Here is an 18,597-nt window from a genome sequence, read left to right on the forward strand (position 1 = left end):
AGTCCCGTGGGAATTCAGTTGTAGCGTGAAAAAGGTAAAAAGCAGTGTGCAGGTTGGAGGAGCTTAGTGAGTGAAGAGTGAGTTGCTCACAAGAGAAGAAGCTTGGAGTAATGTAACTATGGAGAATATAGAAGATATTGAACACATGGAAGAGGCTTTTGAGATTGATGGTCGTCCTTATTTATTCAAAGCCGAAGAACTCCGATCTTCACTCAAAACAGCCTGCCTTTTCAATCCTTTCTCATTTGCTACCAGGGTAGCATGGGTAGCATGGTGATTGGGTACACATGCTGATGGGATGCTAACAGAGGTAATCTCTGCAACAACAAGGTGCTGCTGGGATTTGAACCCAGGATCTCCTGTTTACTACACTGTAAAAACGAAAATGTTCTGAAAACTCAAAATTTCAAGGCAACTTACTGCACTAGATTTTTGAGTTTTGAGGCCAACTCAAACTCCTACGTTTTGAAAATAGTTCTGCCAACTAATAATGTTTTGTTCAAATAATTAACTTTCGTATGTTGTGCCGACTAATAATGTTTTGTTTCAATAATTTATCTTTCATAGATAAAAAAACTTAAAATCTTAAGTTTTACATATGAATAATCCAAAACAAAAAGTCATGCCAACTTATTATCTTTGGTTCAGATAACTAACTTTCATATGTTGTCCCAACTAATGTTTTGTTTAAATAATTTAACTTTCATACATACACAAACTTAACATCTTAAGTTTTACATACTAAATAATTCAAAATAAAGTCATGTCAACTAATTATCTTTTGTTCAGATAATTAACTTTCATATTAATACAAACTTAAAATGTTGAGCTCCATACATTAAGAATTCAAAATTATTTTGTAATGATAAACAAAGACACTTCAATTAACATGTTTATTTTAAACAAACAGTTATAAAAACGTTACTTGTAAGATTCTCAACCTGAATGAAGATTAAGTACTTCAGCTCCATCTTAAGTGCTAAAACTGGCTTACTTACTCTGCCTCAACTGCAACAGGTTATTCCACTTTTAAAACAAGTTAAATATTCACAAGAAACATTGGCAAGACAATGGTCTCTTCGAACACAACTGTACGTCTCTTTGAGGGATCACAAAACATGCCCATATCTTAAAACTGCAGACAATCACGGTGAAAATGTAACGGTGATTTAAAGGAACGACTTTATTGGATTTAGCTTATTGCCAGATTCCGATAAGATAAGTCGATACATACCCTTCTCAGTGTGCGTAACGCTGTCTGATGGCTCCAGCGGCACAGGCCAGAACCTGCAGGTGACTGGTTCCAGTAATCCTACTGCTCCCAATATAGTGACAAAATAACACCAACATGGTCTTATTTACATGTTGTGATTTATTGTCGTTACAAGCGTACAAAAAAAAAAACAGCACAGCCGTTTTCTAACTGTAAACAAACCGGGAACTATATTCTCAGGCGGAAGAATATAGTACTTGGGCGGAGTGATATGCTCGCAGCAAGCCTGTCTGAGAATATAGTTCCCGGTTTGTTTACTGTTAGAAGACGGCTGTGTCATGTTACGTTGTTTTTTGTACACGCTGTGACTCTACAAATCACAACATGTAAATGGGAACATGTTAGCGTTATTTTGTCACTTTTGTCACAATTTGGAGCAGTAGGCTAGTTGGAACCAGTCACCTGCAGGATCTGTGCTAGGCTAAGCTAATGCTGGAGCCGTCAGACAGCGTTACAGCACGCACGGAGATGAGAAGGGTATGTATCGACTTGTCTTACTCTGGGGGTTACGGTGAATAAGCTAAATTCCCAATAAGTCGGCGTGTTCCTTTAAGATAGGCTTACTTACTATGCCTCATAAGCATGTTATTTCACTTTTAAAACAAGTTATACAGTATATACACAAGAAACATTGGCAAGACAACAGTCTCTTCCAACACCTGTACTTCTCACTGAGGGATCACAACTGCGGTGCAAATGTAATTTGGGCAATTTAAAATAGGCTTGCTTACTCTGCCTCAACAACATGTTACTCAACTTCATAACTGTACTTCTCTTTGAGTGATCACAAAACAGGCAGGCCAACATCTCAAAAAACCCTGACAATAACAGTGCAAACATGTGGGCAACTCTAAAACAAAGTTTTTGAAAGGTCTCTAAGGCCGATTAGGCCAGCCATAATGACAACAACTTACAGTAAGAGCTTGGTTTTCAAGCTCCTGACACGCTGTGAGCAACTGGCAGAAAGTTCCATGAAGATGTGCTGAATAGCTTCAAAAGTGTACTTGAGTTCTTTTGGAAACTCCATGTTCAAGGCATAGAGCAGGCCGAAAAGGTAGGCAAATGCAGTGGGGAGGTCTGGAAGATCTGTGAGGACAATGGCCTCCTCCAACACAATGTCAATACTGTTGACTGTGGGCTGCAAGGTAGGTGCATCATCTACGAAAACAGTCAGGATACCCATCTTGACACCTCTGGTCTGCCCATCTACTGCATCCGTGTCCTGTTAAAAGAAGACACAATCAAACAGTATGTGAATTATGTTGTCATCTTGCTTATTACTAATGCAATACAAGTTGGATTAAGGGCCATAAAAGGTGTCGCCACAGGTTGCAGATGTTCGTGCGAGCCTCCGCACAAGTGTACAACGGCCTTAAGCTGTCAGCATTTTAACCATTGGGTTTAATCCAGCTACTAGCTAACGGTAACGTAGCGTCCCGTGCAGCAATGCTTCTGGGAAAAAAAGTCAGGCACCGAAATGAGAAACTGAAATTTTCGTTCTTATCGGTCTCGTTACTACCGTTTACGTCTGAACCGGTGCCCTATTTCGGAACTCAACCCTAGTTTTAACCCTTGTGTTGACTTAGGGTCAAATTGACCCGTTTTCAATTTTTGTTTTATATCAGAAAATATTGGACGTAGAAATAAGCACAGAAAATGTAAAGAAGAAAAATGTTACAATTTAAAACTGAAAAAGCAAAAACAAAACTGAAAAAAGGCGTAAAAAAAAAAGTGTTTTTCAAGGTTGACAGGAAGACCGCACAACATTTTAATAACCCTTTTAGATCCTGATCGTTTAACTATATTATTTAACAAGATGAAGGATTTTAGTCACAAGTCTGGCTCTGGAGTGTAACTGCAAACATTGTAACTAGGGATGTTGTGATCCAATCTGAACTTATTTCTTCAGTGTTTCCCATACATTCATCTATATTTAACAGCCCAGAACAATAAAACTACAAACCGATTATTTTTGGAGCTCGCAGTCTCTCTTAGACACATAAAGGGTGACTTTATTCAGTTTTTTGGCTGGCCATGCTGTACTCACCAGGCATTTCAGGAAGAGCTTCTCTGCTGTGTCACGGACAAATATGGGTAGACCTTCAAGACAAGTTTTCTTTCGATGCAGTGCAATATCAGATGTCTGAAAATCAGGAAAAAAAAAGACCAACAGACTTTATTTAGAGCAGTGAATATAGGGCCTATTTACAGAGTTAGACTGCAGTCGTGATTTCACCATGGTATCTGTTGACAAATACAAGAACTTTAGTTTTTTTACAATTTAAGAAACCTAGACAATGTATAACAGATAGGGCGGTACCGATATTGGAAATAACTGACATTGCAATATTTTTTCCCGTGCGATATACTGTATATTGCAATTTGAAAAAATACTGTAATTTTTACATGATGACATGAATGGCTCGAATATTCTCAAATTATAGGGTAACTTTGTAGGGGAGTGCATCTGAAAATAAAATAAAAATAACTATTTTCTTATTTGACCCACTCTTAAACATTAATGCTTTACAAAACACAAAAGCAAGAGAGTGCTGTGACTTCTCGTCTGAAATGAGGTAGTTAAATACACTGGTTGACTCACATGTAACCATTGTATTCATCCTATTCAATCCAGGCTAAACTCAACAATGGCATGCATGTTGCTTTTTCTAAAATAAGGGGGCTCCCTGATGTGGCTCCCATCCTGTTCCTCGCTCATTTTCAGGTTGTGGTCGACAACTAGCTGGCCTGCTTTGTTCGTTTGATTAATTTATCAACATTGACTGGAGGTCTGCATTTAGCTTATTCACCGTAACCCCCAGAGTTAGACAAGTCGATACATACCCTTCTCATCTCCGTGTGTGCTGTAACGCTGTCTGACGGCTCCAGCATTAGCTTAGCCCAGCACAGATCCTGCAGGTAACTGGTTCCAACTAGCCTACTGCTCCAAATTGTGACAAAAGTGACAAAGACGTTAATACATGTCCTTATTTACATGTTGTGATTTTGACAATAGCGTAGTACAAAAAAGCGTAACGCATGAGACACAGCCGTCTTCTAACAGTAAACAAACCGGGAACTATATTCTCAGACAGGCTTGCTGCGAGCATATCACTCCGCCCAAGTACTATATTCTTCCGCCTGAAAATATACTGTAGTTCCCGGTTTGTTTATGGTTAGAAGATGGCTGTGTCTCATGTTACGTTGTTTTTTGTACACGCTGTCACTCTATAAATCACAACATGTAAATAGGAACATGTTGGAGTTATTTTGTCACTTATTGGGAGCAGTAGGATTACTGGAACCATTCACCTGCATGATCTGTGCTGGCCTGATGCCGCTGGAGACGTCAGACAGCGTTACAGCACGCACGGAGATGAGAAGGGTATGTATCGACTTGTCTAACTCTGGGGGTTACGGTGAATAAGCTAAAGTCCCAATAAGTCGGCATGTTCCTTTAAGGCTAACTATAATAGCTATTGCTTGGCTGGTAGCATATTTCTGGCAACTTTGCGGTGCAAAATGGCTAGGAGACGTCGTGATAACATTGTTTAGGTGCTTATTTTGTCTTTTCTACAGAGACACACGGGAGAGCCTCAGTTCCTGTAACAAACCCCGTTGAACTAACGTTACGTCACATACACACGTCGCCCACATGGCCACCTGCCTTAAAGGGGAAGGGTTGGCTAGTAACAATCATGTAAAATGAGAACCGTGCAAGTTTTCTTTTTCTATCAAGCAGCAATAAAAGTTGTAGCGTTAATATCACATGTCCTGCGATGTGACTATTGCACACACGCACATTGCGATGTCGACGATGAAACAAAATATCGTGCAGCCCTAGCAGATATTCAGACAAAATACACATTGTAGATTTCAAGGAAAAAAACCATGTAGAACAACAGTGTGATTTAAGTGCACGTTCCTAGTAACTAATAATCAGCTGAATTACTGCTCTAGCCAACAGACCACACAACGTTAAAATAAAAATGTCCTCCCTTTGATGTTTAACTAGCAGCAAACACAAAATAAATACCCTGGACCTTGCAGAATTTCTTACAAAACTAAATTTCACAGTTAAGTCTACCTGTTCATCAAGCCTATCCAAGAGATTTTCCATGTGTTGACCACAGGCTCCCCTCCTGGCACGGTACAGCTTAAGCAGTCTAGGACAGTACTCATCTAAGGCTGCTCTAAAGGTCCCCAACAGGTCTTTAGTAGTGACACGGTAGAACTCCTCACAAATCTGTAGAAGTCAAAAGAAAAACAAAACAGTCACAAAACATATAATGATTGAGTTTGTAGTGATAGTAGATACACTTATACCATAAAATAATTGAACTCAAATAGTTCACAATCTAATTAGGTTTAACAGTCTAATCTATACTCTGAATAAGCCAATGGATGGCCCTGTGGCCATCTTGACAGCTTTGAAAAGCAATCAAACTAAATATTTTATTTTTAAATCTGTCTTGCCTGTTCTCTCAGAAAAAGAGCAGGCCATCTCTCCTGGATTTCCAAGACCATGGGCTCCACCTCCACGATTTCCTTTCTCCTAAGGGAGAATGTGAGGTCCATCTTCTGTCTGATTACTTCCATGTCTTTCCCCTTCTTTTTCATTTCACCCACCAGGACACATCTCTGGTCTTCTAGTGTCTCATCATTGTAGTTTTCTGGATGATCAGGAACATGATTGACTTCACCTCGCTTTGGTTTTTTCAAGGAAAACCTACCCTCATCAACTTCGTCATCCCTCCCTCTTTTTCGGTTTACACTGACCTCATTACATCCAGCCTGGCGCAGTTTAGAACGGTAGTTTCCAAGCTTGTACTTGATGCTTGTTGTCCAACCATCGTATCCTGTGCCGCTACCAGGCTCCTTAAGGCACGGATGTTTGTTGACAAGTTCAGAGGCAACCGATACTATTTGATATTTCTCAGGGTAGGCTTTCAGAGCAAATATTTCTTGTGCCAGCTTGTCTAGAATTTCCATTTTCATGTCTCTCGTTACACTTAGACCTTGCCCAGTTTTTTCATAAATGTCATTGCCCTTACGGAGCTTTAACTCCACATCATATGAGAAAGAGGGGACCACAAACGGAGAAGGCCACTCTGAAATGTTTCGCATGAAGGTGCGAATAATTGAAGATGAGCTGTGGGAGGAGGCTGGTGAACTGATGCTGGCTGTATCAAGGGAAGAGATGGAGGATGAATGGGATGGTGTTTGCGATTCATCAATATTCCAAATAATGTGCAAGACAGCCTTTTCTGGTGGCAACTCTGCAATGTCCATCAGGTTACACACTGCGTTCCCAAAATCTGGGTCTTCATACTGTACAGCAAATTCACCGTCAAGTTCAAGTTTTTCTCGTAGTACATCTTTTAGTTCCTCCAAAGATTCAGGGGTCTTCGTCAGCTGGACTTTCCGGATAAGTTTAGGATTTATGTGTACTCGCAGTAACAAAGCCTGTGAGGACAAACAGAAAAAGAAAATGTGCAGGACCATTAACTTAACTGTAAGAACACTTATCTGGATTTTAAGTTATAAAAGAAACAAGTTGAACTTACAATAAGCAACAGCTGCCAAGATTCCACTCTACAAACCCATAAACCTCTGTCTTTTGTTACCGTTTTGCTTTAGATACCCCTAACAGCAGAAACTAGTACACCAGAGCACATACCATTTTGTCAATGCAGCAGGCACATCCTGGGGGTCACCATTAACTTTCCAGCAACTGGGTATGCAGCCAAAGGGTGGTAATCATTCAAAGCCTCTGGATCCAGGATTTCAATGTCTGTACTGCTGTCAGTTACTTGGTAAGACCTGTAATGTTCGATGAACCAAGAGGAGAGCTTTGTACTGACAAAGGACACTTTCTCAAAGTTGACCACAATGTTCAGTATCTTGTAGAAATCTGGCAGTCCACTGCATTGCCCAGCAGAAATTATCATGCCCTTTACATACCGAGTCCCATAGAAATGAACATCTTTGGCAAGGGACACAGAATCTTGATGTGGATACTTCTTTTCAATTACATTCCTCAGTTTTTCTTCCAACGATGAGGTTTTAACTATGTCAACATTGCCAATGTACAGTTTTGGTTTGAACAGATTTTGGCAATCAAGGTAGTACGCCATCATTTGTTGATGTTTACAAGAGAGTGTGAGAAGCACATTCTTGAAATTGAGAACATCATGCACCACTTTTTTGAAAAAGTTATGCTTTGACTCAAATCGCATAGTCCACAAGTCCACTAAAGGTCCAAAGCAGCGTATGAGATGTACATAATGTTCAATAAAGTGATGTTTTGGCCGCAACTTAAAGTCAGGGAAGGTATCAATAAGCAGATTCCGATGGTCAAATATTTTACTCTGCAAGTAACACAGTATTTCCTCAGATAGCGTTGTAGAGACAACAATCTCAACAATCTCTTTAAGGTCCATCAATATTTCCCATGAGGGCTCCTGTTCCGGAATACTGCTCCCAATCATAAGAGGCAGCAAACGTAAAAATGTCCAATTTTCATGCCCGTTGCCACTGATTCTTCCGTTTCCAAAGCTGGCCTTTGTAATTTGTTGTGGCTTGTTGACCTTATCAGAATATGTGTATGGGAAATGTTTTATGCGGCTATTCAGTCCATCAAATGTAATAAATCCTTTTCTAATCAGTTCTTTCAGACACAAACATAACTCTACTGGAATAACCCCTTCAAAGAAGTCATGTAAAATATCTGGAGGAAATCCAGTAATTGGATGGAAGTAAGACAAATGCTTACTCAGTACACATGCCCTTTTAACACCGTTTACACTTTGTTTATCACTTGACTCAAGCTCCTCCACAAATATGTTGTGCTGTTGTACAGTTCTTAGTTGAAAATTCCTTGCCTCGACAGTTGCAATTTGGTCTCGACTAAGACAACAAAATCTGCAAAATTTTTCAACATTGAAAGATTCATGAAAGCCTGCAAGGCTGTGGGCCCCAAGGTTGTCTGCACAGACACAAAAAACTGTTCCCTTTACAAACGTATCTAGAACCTCAACAAACACACCATCCCTTTCGAGAGACTGTATATCCTTGATCAGTGGATAAAGAAATGCATCATACCCAAACCGTTTAACATCAACACTCTTTCCAAGAGCAGCCAGCTGAATTAATGGCAGGGAAGAGCGAAACTTTGCTGGTAAATTGAGCACAACCCAATAGACTGCAGTAATCTTATGAATTTTTCTGGATGTCCCCAATGGGTTACATACTTCGAAATCATCAATGTACAGTCCTACAGAAATACTTGTCTCTTGCACACCAAAAAGTTTGTTTTCTTTGAAGTACACGCCATCTTGAAAGGACCCGTATTGACCAGGTTTATCTACTTTAATAAACACTAACTTGTCTAAAAAATCTGACCGTCCAAGTAAATTCTCTAGAACCTGAATGATTGAAACATACACAAATGTATTTTTATGTGTTGTGCTATACGTATATTCAGTTGGTTCAATTACAGGAAAGTGCTGTTTAAAATAGAGATTTCTCCTGTGATTAGTGGACAGCGCACCTTTTGCCTCAGTAGTCAAAATAAGTGGATTGGTTTGGAATATAGAATCATTAATTTCTTTAACAACACAATCATCTATTTCAATACTATGTTTAGTAAACACTTCTTTGATTTTTTGAAGGGAATGAACTTTAGAAAAGTGCAGAATATCATTAAATTCTTCAACGATTTTCTGTAAAGCACTTTTGGAGACATGCAATACTGATTGCATACACAGAAAAAGAGATGCAATTTTATGCTCAAGAGTCTCAGCTTCTACATATTCTTCCCCACCGTTGTTACTTGAACCACTTTGTGATGCCTCCACCTCAACAAAGTTATCTAATGGCTGGTCAACGATATGAGTGTCAATGGCACAGGTTTCATTTTCAGAATGCACTCTTAGACAAGTTCTAATGTCCTTCGCATTCTTGTGCTTTCTGCTTCTGTGTGAACTGAAGGTTTTAAGATTGTTAGTTTTAAACTCACACCGCAGGAAGGGGCAATGCACAGTGTGTTGATTTTTTAAATGATGTCCCAGATGAGTGAAAAATGTGCGCTCAGTACAAGTTTCTTTAAATTCACATAACTCACAGAAAAAAGAAGATGTCACCTGCCTTCTTACAGTCCTGCAATGTGATCTGGTAAGGTGGGATTTTAACGCGCCAGGTGTTTTGAAGGTACACACACAGTCACTGTAGATACAGGGCCAGTGAGATCCTCTTCTGTGTCGTAGTCTATGGTGCCTCAATAGATCTTCTTGACTTGAGCTCAGAAAACCGCAGAACCCACACTTCATAGGATAACTGCAATGAGAATTAAAAGGCAAATTAATGTATTTACTTTTAATGGATCTGTAAAACAAGTAATCCAGAACAACAAAGTGTTATAAATAGCACAATTATATTGTTGGTTTATTAAATTTAAGCAGTAAAAATGTACAATGCTTAATGTGTTTGTACTGCTGCTTAGTTCAAATACCAACAGTCTATACCCAGCCTTTAATAAAGGTTGTAATGCTTTATTTTAGTTTATCTAGTTGAAAGAGCTATTTTTATTTGAATGGTCATTTTGGAGTCTGTAATTAGTGGTGCTGAGAACTAAAAAGGTGTTCCTAATATTTTCTTCATCCCATTTAATTTTGGGCTGCTTGTACAGCTACGACAAACACTTCAGTTACAGTCTATTAAATTCTTTGTATTGGGGTTAAAATATTTGATACGCCTCTGTACAACACATCACATAATATAGAGTCAAAAATGACCATTACAATAAATTAACACCTCTCTAAATCATATTCAACCAAAACTGAACCCTGATATATGTGTGTACCTTATAAACAAATGAGTATTATAGATATAAATGCACAACTCTGCATGTGAACATACCTACCTCAAGCGAACAATAGAGGGTTGTGGTTGGTAGAACCTTAGTAAACCTTCTCGGTGGGGACTGACCACAGAGCAGCATGCAGGACAACTGCAGTTAGAAAAAAAGCATTTAGATATAAACAAATTAGTTGTTTACATTTTGTGAGGAATATGCAGGATCAACATTGTAGATGTAAAAATGCACAAATGTATTAAACACTGTGTGGGGACATGTGTAGGTATACAGTAGACTCAGTTGTCAGTTTATTATTAGGTACACCAAGGTTAAACTAATTCAGTGTCATACAACAGCTCTGAAATAAATCCATCCTTCATGAGTTTCTGAACTGAATCTCTATTGTTCTTAGTTACTATACACTGAGAAGGGTTACACATATTTAATTTGTCCTATACACATATATAAATATACGGTTAACAAAATATTAAGAACACCTTTCAGTATGAGCCAGGCCCAGTACAGTTAACTAGCACCATAAACGGGCTTCAAATACACCAAAAAAATAAAAAACCTCTTTCAAAACAGATTAAATAAACTGATCACCATACCTATCAAGGAAAGGTTTTAATGCAGAGCCATTGTATTACTTTGCATTACTTTTGTTTGTGTACCTAAAATACCTAAATTCTAAAGTGATTGTAACATAACCAGCAAATGCCTTGTGGCACACTTACATACACACTTAGACTGTATATACACTATGCCAATGTATATGCTTTATCAATTGCTTTAGTGATTATTCATCCCGTTCTTTTTTAGTTTTAGCAAAAAAGCGGGATATACGGAGCCCGGTGATCGGCACATCTGGGTAACGTTAAAGTAGTTGAACGTGCATGTTGGATGTTTCCATTCACATACCCTGCAACAGTGAAGCAACACCGACACTGTACACAACTCTGTCTCTCTCCGTTGCTTTTTATAACGTTAACTGAACCTGCAGGCGGGTCTTACAGCTTCGCTGTTTCATTCAGTGTGACTGACTTGCATACGGATCCGCTTGCTGTGTTAACTGTTAACGTTACCTCACTTAATGTTACCTCCGACCAATTGCCCGCAGCCTCGTCCGCCAAGTTGACCGCATCTCTAGCCAGACCTTCAGACACTTTCTAAGCCGACGAGCTAACGTTAGCTGTTACTAGCATGGTGCGAGACGTTTCCTTTTCTAACAACTGAATGATTCGCGCCAGAGCTTGGATGACAGAACTCGTGAACCGCGCACACTCCACAGTCAAGACCGTAAAGCATAACACTGACGTAAACAGTAGATAATGCTGTTACCTGCACTGTCATATCCAAAGTAAATTGTTAAGTCACACACACAAAATATTTATTTATGACGTTACGGCATTTATTTATTCAAAGAAAAAAAAAAAAAAAAGACAAGAAAAAATGTAAGACCTTTGGAAATTTAATGTAACGTTTATAGTTGGTAATTGAATTTTAATAACGTTTAGCATGACTGTTCGCCAGGGCCCGGGAATTATCCAAGAGCATTAGCTAATAAAGCTCATGAAATAATTAGGAAAATCTTCCAAGCATGGATATAACATTAGATTACCTAATATTATCGGAACGTTGGGAAACCGCAATAGGCCTACTGTTTTAACGTTAAGGTCCAGACCCTGTGAGCGAGCAAGCGGTATCTCCCCTCCCCCACCCCCATGTGCCATGTAATGTTAGCTAAGGTTAGCAACAGCCTCATCGAACCAGCGGATATAACCAGCATGTTCAATACAGACACGGAATTTATCAAACCCACTAACATTAGCTAATTTTATGTTTTACGTTACCATGCTAACATTAACGTTAGCTGACTAGCTAACTATAACGTTACTTAACGCTAGTTAGCAGGCAAGGTGCAGTGTAGCATCAATCACAAAAATAAATAAGAAAATGAACCTGTGATTAATGCAAAGCCAATTTTGCAGTACTATATTCAAACAAAATAATGTTACTCACCTTTATGACTTAATGGTTCTCGTAATACATCCGTACAGTAGCTACATCCATGAATGGTAGCTAGAGGTTCTCATCTCGATGAAATCCAATATGTCCGACATGTGGATGAAAAACCCCTGCAGAACTGCCGAGGAAACCCTGTTTTTGTGTGGAGCGCTCGACGCAAAGTACTTGACCTTGCCTCAACTGGAGTCCAACTACAATTTCAAAGTGGCGCCACCATACATTTTGCATTGAGACCAATTTATCACAATAAAAGTAATACAGTGAGTTGAAGTAACTACTTTAACTAAGTTTACAATGCCATTACGTATTTTTTGTTCTATTTAATTGAAAATCAAAGTAAGATGAGCAATTTCAAGTTCTCGTTTTTACAGTGTAGACAGGCACTTTAACCAACTAAGCCACAGCACCTCCTTGAGGACTTCTGTAATGTTGAGTCTTAATTTCTCTTTAACCTTGTATAAGCTGTATTGCATGATTCATGAAACGTTTTTTAATCACACCAATCAGAGCGTTAAGAATGGTCGTAAATTGATAAATGCAGCGGCTGGAAACAATCGTAATTTAAATATCGCAACCACATATATTCACGGGTTAGAGGTCTCGCCTTTAGAATTTACGACACGGATAAGCAACATCCGGCAAAAAAAAGGAATTTCTCTGAGGTAGAAATAGAGACGCTCATGCCTCAGGTGGAGGCCAAATGCTTGGTTTTATTTGGAAGCTAAAAATCAGAGGTTTGAATATTTAAGTTATTTATTCAATAAGTAAAATAATTTTTTACACTTAAATCATTAAATATAACTTGTAGTATTCTGATAACTACTGTATATTTGTATTTCCAATAAAGTCAAGTAAAAATGGTCCGACATCAAACTGGCCACAAAAAAAACATGTTTCCATGAGGTGCAGCCTAATTCAGACGGGAGGAGGCCGGTCAGACCCCAAACTGATATAAATGCCAGCTGAGGAGCGAGTGGCCGCACTTATCGGGTCTCCCTCCATTAGTGGCATTCGTGGCGGGGGAGACACTGATGTACCGGAGTCCGAGCAGGCAAATGGTGAGAGAAATAGCCACAGTACAAACACAGATTTGTTGCCTGCCTAAAATAAATCACACAAATGAAGAGCATTGAAACTTTTATTTTCTCTTTTTTAAAGATCAGTCAGAGCCAAGCACCAGTGCTCAAGGTTCCGCAGAGCACTGTCCACGCAGACCAGCGGAACAGGAGCGCTCGTCTACGCCCCGTCCTGGTCCAAAACCACATGCCTCTGCACTGACTGCTGAAGTCCTGGAGAGACAGGCAGACATTTGCAGATGGATGGGTGAAATAAATCGTTCATTTCTGGCCATTAACGACACATTGAAAGCGATAAACGAGAACCTGAAGTGCATTTCAAATAAATGAATTATTTTCTCTAAACATTCCACATTGTATTTTTTGAAGTAGCTTTCTTACCCAAAGATAGCACTTACTACATTAGAAGCTGCAGTTTTGAAAAATAAAAGAGTCGTGCATCCCCCCCAGGCCACCGGGCTACCATATTCAGAACAGACATCCTGGCTTCACATATGAACGTTGATTGAATGAAAGTTTTTGCAATTGATGAAAGCGTAATCATTCATGGATGGTGGCTTCAGACGCACAGGAGTACAATCGCCCCAATCACATTTGGAAACCCAGCAATCTCATAAAATTGTCTTTTAATCACAGTTTGCTGAGCATCCTCATATGGAAATTGAATATACCTAGCAGACAGGGACTTGATAGCCGCCAAAACTGCTGGCTTACTTCGACTAATTGTTGGCTGTGATATACCAGACCTGTGAAGAATGTTCCCTCAAAAGTACAATATTGGTCTTTAAGAGGTCAAAAGTGTACATTTTGACTAACAGAAAGGGTACAAAGTGATTTAAAGCAAAAGAAAGAACAAATTTGTACCATTTGAAGGGGTACATGCAGCATTGAAGTAATTGTAGTATCATAGGCCTATTAGTAGTTATAGTTGAGGTATTTAGAACTATTATTATTATTATTATTATATTGTTGTTGTTAGCCTCTTATTATTGGCATCATTTCTACAAAGCCTGCATTTATGCTAAGTTTTAGCTCAATGTGAAACATGAGACTACTTTGTTGGATTTACAGCCTCATTTGAACGTGGTGTTTTGTTTTGAGCTCAGTCAGTTTGGAAAAGCCCGCCTCCCACAAGTATTTGGAGGCAAAAGGAACGAGAAGTTTTAAAGATGAACTGAACTGGAATCTGAGTAAAGGTGATATAACAGATGCATTTTATTTGTTCTCGTTGGTACAATGATTAAAATGGCTGAATTTGTTAAAAGGGATAAAATGGTACATTGAAAGTGTTGTTGTTGTTACATGGGCACCGCCATGTTGGAATTCCACAATCGGCTACGTCACTGGCATGGTAAGCAGCCATGGAATGTAAACGGACATGGCTCAGGAAACTGAAACCAACAGGTCTGGGGGTCTTACTGTATTGCCCCTGGTTGCAGTAATGAATTGTATAGGGCTAAGGCAGCTGGGGTAACCATACATTTCCACAGGCTACATTTGACAAGGAAACCAGTCCTCAACTCATGGCTAGCTGCCTTAAAACTGGCTAGCCCTCCGACAGCCCCTGGCTTTCGAGTCTGTAGCGAGGATTTTTTAGCGACAGACTATTTAGAGAGTTGTACTTTTGATATAACAGGGTCACTGGTGAGGGTTAAGTCCAACAGACTGAAACCTGAGGCCATACCCTCAATGATTGACTTTTCAGACTACAGTACAGGGCCGACCGATAGACCAACGGCAAGTACTGACACCACCGATGCTATCTGCCGCAGAGACAGCGCTGAAACGCTCACATCAGGCAGCGGACAGAGAGGGATGTTTAGCTGTTATCCAGCATGCTAGCAAGTCTACTAGGCAAAGGGCTGGATGTAACGTTGTTGTCACATACACAAAACACGTACATGTTCACTTACACGCACAAATAAAGCCTAACGTGTAGGCTTTATAGTGCTCAACAAAACTGAGACTGACACACTGGGTATTCATTGAAACTGAGTCACAAAAGCAAGCTAGATACCAAACGCTCCAACCTAGCTAGCAGCTAAACACGTTGGAAACACTTAAGTCAAACTCCACAAGCTAGCACTCTGACCATAGACTGTATGAATAAATCCTGACTCCGACGATATCACAGATCAATAATAATGCATTACTAGCTGCTAATTAACCCTTGTGTTGTCCTTCGGGTCCCAGTGACCCGAAGGACAACACAAGGGTTATGTACTTCCGTTTACTTTGTTGAGAATTGCTCTCTAAACAAGGGTTAATATAGCACCTTAGTTCTTGTTTGTACAGCATTTTGGTCAGCTTAAACTGTTTAAATGTGTTCTAGAAATAAACTTTACTTACTTACTTTACAAGAAACAGGGTTTAGAGAGCAATTCTCAACAAAGTAAAGGGAAGTACATCATCCTTGTGTTGTCCTTCGGGTCACTGGGACCCGAAGGACCACACAAGGGCTAAACCACAGCAGGTCTATAAACCCAATCCAATGTCCCTTTCTACTCACTCTGAAGCTAGCTGATGTTCACCGCCTCAGGGCACATCGTTGATGCAGAGGGAGTTCAACTCGCAGAAAAAAGCTGCTACTTCCATAGTAAGAGGTATCTGTGCAGTATCCATTTGTGCAATATCCATCAACGACCACAAGGAAAAAATCTGCCAACTCTACACTAGCCTAAAGTAAACGGCAAAACTCGTGAATCCTCCGTGCATCTGTGGTCAACCTGGGGTCACTCTCCTACGGGCAGCAAACTTTTTTTTTCTTTTTTCAAACTTTATTTATTTTGGTTTTAACATTTTGCGTGCAGGTAACTTAACAGGCGATCCCATTGGATGAATTCGTCCAATCACAGATGGATTCAGTTGCAGTGTCCATGCTCCGGCAGCGCTGGGCAGCACCCACACACACACACACACACACCAGTCACTTCCCCCCACACGATCCTGTACTGTAGGTGGAGCCTGAAACTGATCATCCTCCATGTGGTGGTAGTCAGACACTACAGGCCTGTCCCTCACAGGCTCAAATGCGTAACCCATGTCATTAAAATTACTCCTTTTCATGTGTATTTAATATGCTGCATTGTAGCCTATATGCCTTCCCAGGTCCTACCATGCCAGTGATGTCATCGAAATTGCCAGCGTTCTAATACTAACAAACATAATTTTTGTGTTGCTTAAAACAAGCTATATTGATTCTTTTTTTAATTACAATTTTTAGTGTAATTAATTATCAACGCTGATTATTTCAGTTCAGTTCATCTTTAAGGCCGTATCCGGATTTCCCTCATCAGTGCCACCCAGAAGATCACAAGAAAACAAGTGGCAAAAAGATGCTTCAACCTGCCATCACTGTTCAGCTCAATAAATTGTCCCTGCATTTCTGCAGACAGACAGATCATTTCCTGTGCAGACAAATGGGTCCCATTACCCACCTGAACTAGTCTTCTAAAATCACTGTAAATCACGGTTCAGTCAGCTTTTATTAAACGGTTGCTAAAATGGTTGCTGTAGACAACCTAGTAATACTTCAGAAAATAAACACACAGTAACATAAAATGGGATTATTTACTGAAAACAAATCCTAATTTTTCCGCCGAAATATAGTTCCCCAAGATAGCACACTGGTTGCCAAGCAACAGCGGCGCACTAATACCAGAGACGTCAAACTAGTGCTGAGCAGGACAGGAGTCAGTTCATGGTTCAACTGTTCATTCAGTATGTCACTCAGGGGTCTGTCCACTGAGGAAGTTTTACAAAAGTTGGTGGTGGAAGGAGGAATCGAAATCTCAGAGGAGGCGGCTCAGAAATTTAGAGGTAAGTAAAGTTTGAACTTCATAACTATCACCAAAGACGAAAATGTAGCTAGCTAACATCAGAGCTATCATTAGCATTGGTATCAGTAGCTAGCTAGCTAAGTTTGTTCTGATATTACAGTCACTAACGTTAATTCACTTACTGTAAGCTATACAATACTGTATCTTGAACTGCCATAGACGTAGTAAGTAAAGAAAGTTATGGAAAATATTAGTTAGCTCACATAATTAAGTCGGCTAACGTTATTAGCCATGCTAATGTCAAGCTAGCACAGGTACACGGTCTCCCGCTCAAAGCTCCAACAAACAAAAGAAATCACCAACGTCCACGAAAACACTCTGAATTTGAAGTATACAAGTTATTATTTGGTATTTATCTTATTCACTAGTGTTTACAGGGCTCGAGAGTGCGACCAATTTGGTCGCAAATGCGCCCAAAATTTGTAAGGGCGCGACTAAGATTTTTCCTAGGTCGCGCCAGTGCACCTAACGTCCTCGCATCCGCTGCCTCTCCACGAACAAAGCGATGTCGTTTATATGTTGCGTTCCATGACCCATTCCTTCTGTAAAGCCGTGCCTGTGTTTGGATCTCTCCTCCGCGCAGCCCGCCCCCATTCACTCACACACCGGCCGGCTCACCTGCAATATCGGAAAGCAGCTCATGGAGAGACACGGCTCCGCCGGTCCACATGCTGACATTTGTCTACAGTTTTAAATGTTATTAACACAGCTGTATATGGTTAAGTATGAGAGGGAAACCTGTATTGGTACCAGTGTTTCCACTGGTAGCCTAACTCTCTGTTATTGCGGCCACCACGGCGAAAAACACAGAAGAAGTTATTGAATGGAACTACGGTAACTTCAGTTCGTTGAATAATAGTGTGTGAGACGGAGCCTGCTGGACCTGGGCGAGAAATGTGACCCATGGCCACATTATCATAGTTCATAAAAATGCAGCGCAGTGACGATACAGACATTTCATAGCCTACACAAGACGTATGTAACGCCGCCAACCCGCATTCGACCCATGCAGGACCCGTTCATAATGAGTCAGCCGTCACTCTGTGAGTAGCTTCAGTCCATCGTACTCCCCCTCTCTCCCTATATGAGCTACTGGGCTATCTGGTGTTATTGAAAACAAGTGAAGGAGCTTTCTCAGCGATATATATTTTTTAAATATATCCCAGGCTATTTATTTCAGATAATTTACATGTGTTGCAGCTGTATATTTTCAAATTGGGAAGGAAACCCTGTCTTTGCATTTTATTTCAATCACATCTGTTTTGATAAAAGAGCTTGTGAAAAGTGGCTTTGACTTAAAACTGAACATTTAGCCTACTTTGTAAAAAATATAAATTAGAGATAGAGAGATATATATTGTGTATCGCCATTCAGCCGAAAAATACAGAGATATGATTTTTAGTCCTGGACTAGTGGAAGATCTGATAAGAATCAGTGTGGAGGGGCCCAGCTTGCAGAAATTTGATGCGAGGGAGTGTGGCAAGCTGGTTTAGCCAAGGCCAAAGCGGAAGAAGGCCAAATTAC

The 18,597-nt window shown here is 39.9% G+C and overlaps 1 protein-coding gene across 3 annotated transcripts; it reads right to left on the reverse strand.

Moving 5' to 3' along the window:
* Positions 1-1,780: 1,780 nt before the first annotated feature.
* LOC120554221 lies at positions 1,781-10,320 on the reverse strand. 3 transcript variants are annotated; one of them, XM_039792972.1, is made up of 6 exons: positions 10,197-10,320; positions 9,399-9,610; positions 5,750-6,739; positions 5,361-5,519; positions 3,321-3,416; positions 1,781-2,495 (listed from the first exon to the last, which is right to left on the reverse strand). In XM_039792972.1, the coding sequence occupies exons 3-6, from the start codon at positions 6,563-6,565 to the stop codon at positions 2,184-2,186; spliced, it is 1,383 nt and encodes a 460-aa protein (XP_039648906.1). In that variant the 5' UTR covers positions 6,566-6,739; positions 9,399-9,610; positions 10,197-10,320; the 3' UTR covers positions 1,781-2,183. The 3 variants fall into 3 exon arrangements, with proteins under 3 accessions (XP_039648906.1, XP_039648907.1, XP_039648905.1); XM_039792973.1 differs by having other exon boundaries at positions 10,193-10,241; XM_039792971.1 differs by lacking the exons at positions 9,399-9,610; positions 10,197-10,320 and adding an exon at positions 6,954-7,172.
* Positions 10,321-18,597: the final 8,277 nt, after the last annotated feature.

The sequence above is a fragment of the Perca fluviatilis genome, chromosome 24 (genome assembly GCF_010015445.1).
Source record: "Perca fluviatilis chromosome 24, GENO_Pfluv_1.0, whole genome shotgun sequence".
In the NCBI taxonomy this organism is placed as follows: Eukaryota; Metazoa; Chordata; class Actinopteri; order Perciformes; family Percidae; genus Perca; species Perca fluviatilis.